Source organism: Sphaeroforma arctica (assembly GCF_001186125.1).
Source record: "Sphaeroforma arctica JP610 unplaced genomic scaffold supercont1.17, whole genome shotgun sequence".
Classification (NCBI taxonomy): Eukaryota; class Ichthyosporea; order Ichthyophonida; genus Sphaeroforma; species Sphaeroforma arctica.
Window position 1 is genome coordinate 137,419 of NW_014040541.1, and position 8,094 is coordinate 145,512.

The 8,094-nt window shown below is 38.3% G+C and overlaps 3 protein-coding genes across 3 annotated transcripts in view; 1 reads left to right on the plus strand and 2 right to left on the minus strand.

The window, feature by feature from the left end:
* SARC_00541 (transcription initiation factor IIA subunit 2) overlaps nucleotides 1-451 on the minus strand; it is a gene marked incomplete at both ends in the record, with an annotated part of 3,237 nt that extends 2,786 nt beyond the window's left edge. Inside the window, one exon of the mRNA XM_014305778.1 lies at nucleotides 335-451. Coding sequence (XP_014161253.1) covers nucleotides 335-451 — 117 coding nt within the window. The remainder of the gene's footprint in view (nucleotides 1-334) is intronic.
* Nucleotides 452-1,010: 559 nt separating this feature from the next.
* Nucleotides 1,011-6,386, plus strand: SARC_00542 (hypothetical protein). The gene is made up of 6 exons (XM_014305779.1): nucleotides 1,011-1,067; nucleotides 2,233-2,326; nucleotides 2,889-2,959; nucleotides 3,289-3,338; nucleotides 3,555-3,628; nucleotides 4,342-6,386. Exons 1-6 carry the CDS (start codon nucleotides 1,065-1,067, stop codon nucleotides 4,416-4,418), a joined length of 369 nt encoding a protein of 122 aa, XP_014161254.1. The 5' UTR covers nucleotides 1,011-1,064; the 3' UTR covers nucleotides 4,419-6,386.
* Nucleotides 4,818-6,373, minus strand: SARC_00543 (hypothetical protein). The gene has a single exon (XM_014305780.1). It carries the CDS (start codon nucleotides 6,341-6,343, stop codon nucleotides 5,420-5,422), a length of 924 nt encoding a protein of 307 aa, XP_014161255.1. The 5' UTR covers nucleotides 6,344-6,373; the 3' UTR covers nucleotides 4,818-5,419.
* Nucleotides 6,387-8,094: the final 1,708 nt, after the last annotated feature.

Genomic DNA, 8,094 nt, shown 5'->3' on the forward strand with positions numbered 1-8,094 from the left:
ATATTACTTCAAATATTGATATCATTTCGCACAAATTTGATTACGAGACTTATATAAGGTTATTCAATTTGAACTATATCAGCCAACGTAAAATGATGTCCTGTCGTGACAACTTGATAAGTACTGATATAAGTACTGATCATGACAACTCGATAAGTATTCTCCGGGGAAGAGTGCAAGGGAAACAACATCCTTGGGGGTAAAATTTATCCAGTAACTCAAACATATACCATATACAATACTAAAATTAACTATTACCCTAAAAGTATATTATATATATGCGCATAATCAGATTTGTTTAAGATATGGACTAGACCGTCGCCGCCTCGCCTACCTTCATCTGCATCTCCGCGGATATATGATGCGCTAGAACCAGCTCTTCCAAGGTATCATTCAATGATTGTCCTAGCGTACTCTGACGATATAACTCATAATTTCTAGACTCAGACATCGTGACCGCTTTTAATGATACATAGACAATGTGCCTTTATACTACGACTATACTGGCAAAATATGAAGGTCGATTGTACATTCTTATATTTTTGATATATATTTGATTACATATTATTATAGTGGGTTGTTTTGTGATGTGTGCATATATTTTTACTACATATTTACATAAATACATACAGCAGATGTATGTTTCTTTTTTTTTGAAAAACAACTTGGAAAGATACATATTTTTCACATATTTGTCTACAGAAGGCTAAATTACATTATTTTTTATTTTCTATTTTCAGACGGCTATGTTTTTTACAACAAAAATGCATCGATCCAAAATCAAAACAAGAGTTTGCCCGAACATTACTATGTCCTAGGTTCAATATAAATCAATGTTTTATATTGACAAAATGTATCAAATAACACTGTATCATCCCGATCGAATGCTCAATAAAAAACGGCTCCAGTCGTTGGAAAGGCCCACGTTCGAAGGATGGAATTCTTTCAACTGATGTACTTCTGATTGCGAGCGAGAATCGGAATCGTCGTATTTTGCACAAAATTACATACACGTATATATGTAGACAGTGAACACGTGAGAGATACGATACACTTCTAGCTTGATGGTATGTGTGTCACATAACGTTGTGATTGTTTTGGTGTAATATGTAAACATACATAAATAAAACAGATATATATATACAGATATAGGTATATATATAGATATAGGGATATATATATATATAATATATATGTGTGTGTATATGTATATGTATATGTATATGTATATGTATGTATATATATATGGATATGTATATACAAAATACATATGTGTGTGTTTGGATATAAATATATATATATATATATATTTATATATATATATATGTATATATATGTGTGTGTCTGTGTCTGTGTCTGTGTCTGTGTCTGTGTCTGTGACTGTGTTTTTGTGTGTGTGTATTCGTGTATATATATATATGTGTGTCTGTGTCTGTGTCTGTATATATATATATGTATATTATATATATATATATATATATATGTATATGTTATATTAATAGTCTCTATGTGTGTTTCTTTGTGTGATTTTGTAGTATATGTATACAAATGTATACATATATATATATATGTGTGTGTGTGTGTGTGTGTGTGTGTGTGTGTTTGTGAATATGTATAAATGTATACCTATATAGTGTGTGTGTGTGTGTGTCCGTATGTGTAGCAAGTACAATAGCTTCATTGTAGCCGGTGTATATATATATATATAAATATATATATGTGTGTGTGTGTGTGTGTGTGTGTTTGTATTTGTATGTATGTATGTATGTATGTATGATATATATATAAGCGTGTGTGTGTATGTGGAGCCAGTATAATGGCTTCATTGTAGCCGGTATAAGAATATATATATGTGTGTGTGTGTGTGTGTGTGTGTGCGTGTTTGTACATGTAGGTATGTATGTATATATGTATGTATGTATGTAAATATATATATATATATATATATATATATATATATATTATATTGTGCACTATTCAACTACGTATTTTCCCCGAACCATGCCGAACATTTGGACTGATATTTTTATATATTCCTCCGTAAGTTTTTTAGCAAGCCATTTCAATAGTTAATTTTATAGAGTTGCACAGTGCAACGAGTATAACGTGATGGTAAGCCATGTTTCTCAATTGACCAACCCTTTTGACTTGAAATTCACACTACGTACTGGGTCTGATATTTCTTACAAAAGTCCTCACTCCTATTCTTCGCTCCAAAACATTGCGATACAGACGTTGCCTTTGTTCTTCGAAAAGCTCCTGATTAGGACGCCTGGTCTGCTAGCTGTAGTGCTGACGGATCGGGATGGCGTCATACTCGAACAAGGTATTTGAATCCTACGATACTAGCCCAGGCCTAATATATATATATATGATCGTAGATCCGATGAATCTTACATCATACCCTATATATATGTGTGTGTGTGTATTTTTGTATTTGTTCTTTTTTTTTAATATTTATATTTTTGTACGTAGCGTTCTGTTTGTTCTTTATTTTTGCCCCTATGACTAAGCTTCGCTCAGTTTACTATATCCGAAATCTGCACTGTCACAATTAAACATAACATAGGAAATTGCAGCCTCGATATCATTGTTTGTAGTAGGCATGGATATTAACGTATGGGTGGACATGTACGCTGGGTATTGGGGGCCGATTCTAATGTAGGGAGTTTTGGAAGTACATTCGCACGAAAGCATAACAACAGAGCTTGCGAGACCAAAACTTGCTCATTTAGAGGTTACTACTATTTCGGGCATCCCATGATTTATAGTTTGAACCGTATGTTAGACACCATTCGTTTTCTACTGAATTGTAGTTTTCTGTACTTTCTGGTGAGATCTCTGGCAAAGTCGCATACCAGTAATCGCTTCCTTGTTTTTATATATAGTCAGGACTGGTTTGCCCGATACAGCGTTGACACCGGGCATGCTATCTGCTCTTTCGATCACCTCTGAGCAGGTATGTATGAGATGAGGAAAATATATTGTCATTGTTATATCTAAAGTTCCTTATAATCCCTCATGCTAGTTTCACAAACCACCTGCACACACACATATATGTGGATTTTTAATGCTATAACCGTCGCATGCACTAGCGCAGTATTTCTTAGAATACTCGGAATAATCTACTACATATATATATATTGAATATGGAATAGAGAAGTGGTAACTGGTGTGATATGAGACTTGTGCAGTGGTTATTTCAGGCAAGGTAGCCCGTAACCAAAACCTATTCGCATTAGTTTTCCTACCTCGTATAATCTCATCATAAGTAATTTCTCCCCCTAGGCAGGAAAATTGGGTTGCGGTCGAAATAAACGGGCCGCCGCGTTATATAGGTAAATTGGTTACTTCCAGTCTTTCCGAATCGTAGTCAGACTTTTCTCATGTGTGTGGTATATTAGGTTGTTGCTGTCTTCGCTCTTCGCGTGCATATGCGACCGCAGAGGTTTCTGAAAAGAACGTGATTTCAGGTGAAAGCTAAAATGTGTGTATTCCTTATATATTATGAATATATCAATCAACCAATAGAACGTCTACTTTCTTCACCTCAGCGATTTTCAGGTAGTTCATTTCAATCTGCTGCCGCTGATTGTCTCGTTGTTTGCGACATCCGATGCAAATACTGGTATGTGGGAGTAACATACAGCGTGTTCTTGCATGTTTGTGAGAATTGGCAACTGTGCTAACTGAGCTGCGAGTGGCTTTAACAGAGTTTAACAATCTGTCTATGCTACTTGGCTTTTGTACATCCATGTGAGTATATATGTTTGTGTTTGTACACATCTACATATATATATATATATTATGTATTCGTATATATGTGTGTGTGTGTGTGTGTATTAGATAGATGGATGGATGGACAGTTAGTTAGATAAAAGCTAGGTAGATAGATAGATATTAGCTACATAGATAAAAAGATCGATCGATAGTAAGATATGCGTGTCATTTTGTATATGGTATATATGTGTGTGTGCTTTTTTTATTTTCTTTCGCCTGCGCTTATTTTTTCTGTGCGTATGTTAGAAGTGTATCTGTAGATGAGGATGAAAGAGATGACTATAAATATGAATGCCGATGTGAATGTTGTACGTTTGTGTGTGCATGTATATAACTATGTTTGTCATTTAAAGCTTAAAAGCTATCGTCGATGTGACGTATCCCCTAGTTTTTTGGTATATGTTCATTTGCCAATTTTTGAGTAGACGTCGGTATGCTTCAGATATATATCTCGATCGATGTTGGTAGTATTGTGTTTTGTTCCATGCACAGCTTCACGAGGCATGCCCTCGATTGTAACGGTACACTCACAAGATTTCCTATTGTCTTTTCGTTTCCTAGGTGTTCTTCTAGATCTTGAGGATGAGATCAAGGCGGTGGTATCGCAGTTTGAATCGGTAACCAATCTGCAGGGTTGAGAGTACATTCGTATCCACGGCTCGTGAGGGAGACTACTCTGGCAAAGGGTATATTATAGAAATGTATAAGCAAGGATTTTTCACGCCCGTACTAGCATCAAATGTCCATCCGTTTTTAACCTGCATAGCCTTTACACTGGACGCATATGTCACGCTGAATCAAGCGGCTGAGATGGCGAATCGAGTCTGAATGGTTGGGGTTCTATTTCAAGATCGCACTGTCTGTATTATGACAGTTGTTTTCCTCAGTCTCATCAGGTGAGCGTGAAAAGCGATGTCCAAAAAGGAATGATCACGAGGAAGCATGGTATCGCAGAGCCTCGGATCATATCATGTAAGCTTTGATTCGAAAGTCGGTCAATATATAAACATCCCCTACAGGACAACCTTCTATTTACTTTGATTTATTGCTTATGCTTTGTACGATAGACTCTGTACGATCGAGGTCATATTATGTCTTGGACCTTTGACTCTGTGCGTGGTGTAAATCTGCGTTGAACATCGTATACGAATCCACAACGCTGTATCGGAAGCTATGGCTGCATCGGGATATAACGAGCAGCCACACAAATCATATCATCACGATGAATCGAAAAGCGCTATGTGCTGTCACACGTGCGTCCTGCGCATTGACATGGGCAACCTGGCTGTCATCGTTCCAAGATTTTGCGGAGATGACTGGATTCCGAATACCCTAGCATGTTGATTACATCATGATCTTGATACAATTTTGTCTGAAACTTTGTAAAGTTAGGACTTTGTTTCTGGCGTAAACGCTCTCTCGTCACAGTTCTTCGATATTGCTGTGGTGTGAGAAATCGCTTTCATTCATTGAATCACTTCTAGGAGGAAAGGCATCCTCAATCTCTTGAAGCACCCAAAAAATTGCTATGTACAACATTAGCGGTCATATTTCCAGTATCCAAATAGAAGCATACCGGTATATATGCTGTTATTTCCTATGATCCGCATAGGCATCTCTGACAACGTGTGATACTCTATCAGACAATATATTCTCGTGTTTGATCCGCGATGCGCAACTCCTCGCCCAATCTAGCCCGATTTATAGATTTCGTTAAGTTGCGATACAACAGCTTCTCCATGACTATTACCTCTACCGTATCGGATTTTGTACTTAATCCTGACAGCTTCCTCGCCCATGCCAGTGAGTTATTAACCGACCCTTTTACCTGTGCCAGCATAAGGGTCGAGTGTAATTGAGCCTCACTCATACCCAGAGTGTATACGTCGCCTACTTTTACGACGACGTGGCTGCTGGTTATGCCTGCTCGCACAGCAGCCGAATCCGGGGCAACGTATGTGACTTGGTCATTAATGCACTCAATACCAAGTGCACCCAAGGTGCGTGTCTTATTCTTCTTCCAGTTTGCAGTGTCCACATGGCATTTAGTTAATTCGGGTTCTCTCACCACAGTTAATGTGCACGACAGACTTTTATACATCTCCGATACGATACCATTCATCCCTTCCGTAAATTCTGTAACCGCCTTACCATTCACGAACAGTATCTCATCTCCAAATCGAATCCCCTGCACGCCATCCACAGTAGTGGACCATGCAGGGGTAGACTCGTAGGATAATAAACAAAACGCTCTCTTTTCGAGCATGATCATCACCATTCCATATCTCTCGGTATCATCTTTGCGCCTCAAATTAACTAATACAGGAGTGTGTTTACGGTCATGCACTTTCTTCTCTCTTGCGAAACTTTGCACAGATAGTTTCTTCAGCGAATCTCGGGTGGCCGGAACTGTTTTCGGTGTCCTGAATACCGATTCGACTGGTAGCATCTTAATACCTACTAAGTTATCGAAACTAGACTCAGAATAAGTAAAGAATGATTCTTCTGTAGGAGACTGCATTGCTTGTGGGGGATTGTTTTGGGCTTTCCTAACTTTCAGCATCGTTTGCTATGTTTTTTATCTCGACTAAATGAAACCACTAAGGACTTTATGAGCTCTTGTATTCTATTTAGGGTATTTTATATACCAGCAGAGTCCAGAGCCCAGAGGGCAGAGGTCTTGAACGACTTGTAACGAGAGTTATATATTATTATTTATTTATTTTTTTAAACTAACCCGAATGCGTCGGCACTCGGCTGGGTCGGGCTGTCGGCACTGTCGGCACTGTCGGCAGTCGTTTTAAAATAAATTGCAGTCGGCACGCGAAGCCGTGAAGGTGATCTCTCACAGTAATCAATAGTGCGACAAATTTTATTTTATTGCATATTTTTTAACAAAAATAACAATAAAAAAGCCTTTTTTTTGTATTTCTTTATTTTAATAAATTAGACGCCGAGTTTATATTTTTAGCGACGAACGCAAAAAAAAGAACGAAACTCATTGGTGATCAGTTGTTAGTTGTTATATATTTGCACAGACGTATTTCACACAATCGAACGCGAAGTCCAAAAGGCAAAAGTTGCTGGGCGGTATGACCGTGTTTCTGTCATGTGACAATACCGTTTCTCATCATGGGGTTAACGACATATCGCAAACTAGTCACGTCGTTTACCTTCCTTTTTTAAACAACCCCCCCCCCCCCCCCCCCCCTCCGTCTAGAGAGGGAGTAAGGCTACATAGCAGAGGCCCCAGCTTTCTATGTATATCCTCTCTATGTATTTATGTATTTATGTATTTATAATTTACATTTTACGACAATAATGAGACATGCATCCAGAAAACACTGATAAGTTCCAGCTGGAACTGGATTCAAGAGAGTAACATTTACATAAATACCTCTGGCCTGGGCCCGTGGGCCGTGGGAGTGGGGTGAGCCTCTGTCAGTCTGTCCTCTTGCACTGAGCCTCTGAGGTCTGGGACTCTGGGGCCTGGGCCCACTGGAGTCTGGGACTCTTTTGAGTCTGGAGACTACTACTTAGTACTATGTAAATAGATTCTACTACTCTCTACTTTAAATACTTGTAGTAGTATGTACGTGACAGTACATAGTTAGTGGGCCGTGGGGGATTCTCAGATTCTGAGTCCTGGACTCCAGGATTCCTCACAGGAGAAGCCGAGGCCGAGGCCCGAGGGTTCCAAACTTCCAGGCTGGTAGCCTGGTTCCTACTTCCTATTTTCCTATGTATCGAAATCTTACGAATTGTTTGACAAATCCAGAAATCTGAAATTCAGAATCCTACATACACAACCTATTTGATATTTCCTACAGTGTAAATAAAAAATGACTAATGTATGTGTAAGCACCCACACAGGGCATGCCGGCCACGGGTCACTATTAAGAGGTATAGCCAACAACTGTTATGGAATTTAATTTGAATAGACCAATCCAAATTTTATTTGGTTTAAAAATTCCGGAAGAGGCCGACGAGCATTATTATTTGTATAGATCGTATTGTACTTTGATTAGTCGGGAACAAATGAACATCGGGTTTCAGACTTTCAGTTTTTTCGGAGCCGAGCAGTGTTTTTTTTGATATTTTCATTTTCAAAAATACCCAAAGAAATGAATAAAATGAGCTAAATACATTCGCAAATATATCGATCCATGCTATCTTGTATTGCAAACTACAAATAAGGCCATCCGTTTCACTATCACAAGTTCACAACTCACAAACAAGTCAATCTGGTGCTTCTACCGTATGCTGAAGCCTGAATGACGTTGCAATTCAGTTCTCCAACTTCAAAATAATTTC

Coding starts and splice junctions, on each gene's coding strand:
- SARC_00542 (XM_014305779.1), top strand. Junction 2,327..2,888: donor TGGCGTCATACTCGAACAAG/GTATTTGAATCC, acceptor TTTTATATATAG/TCAGGACTGGTTTGCCCGAT. Junction 2,960..3,288: donor TTTCGATCACCTCTGAGCAG/GTATGTATGAGA, acceptor TTCTCCCCCTAG/GCAGGAAAATTGGGTTGCGG.
- SARC_00543 (XM_014305780.1), bottom strand. CDS start 6,343: ATGCTGAAAGTTAGGAAAGCCCAAAACAATCCCCCACAAGCAATGCAG.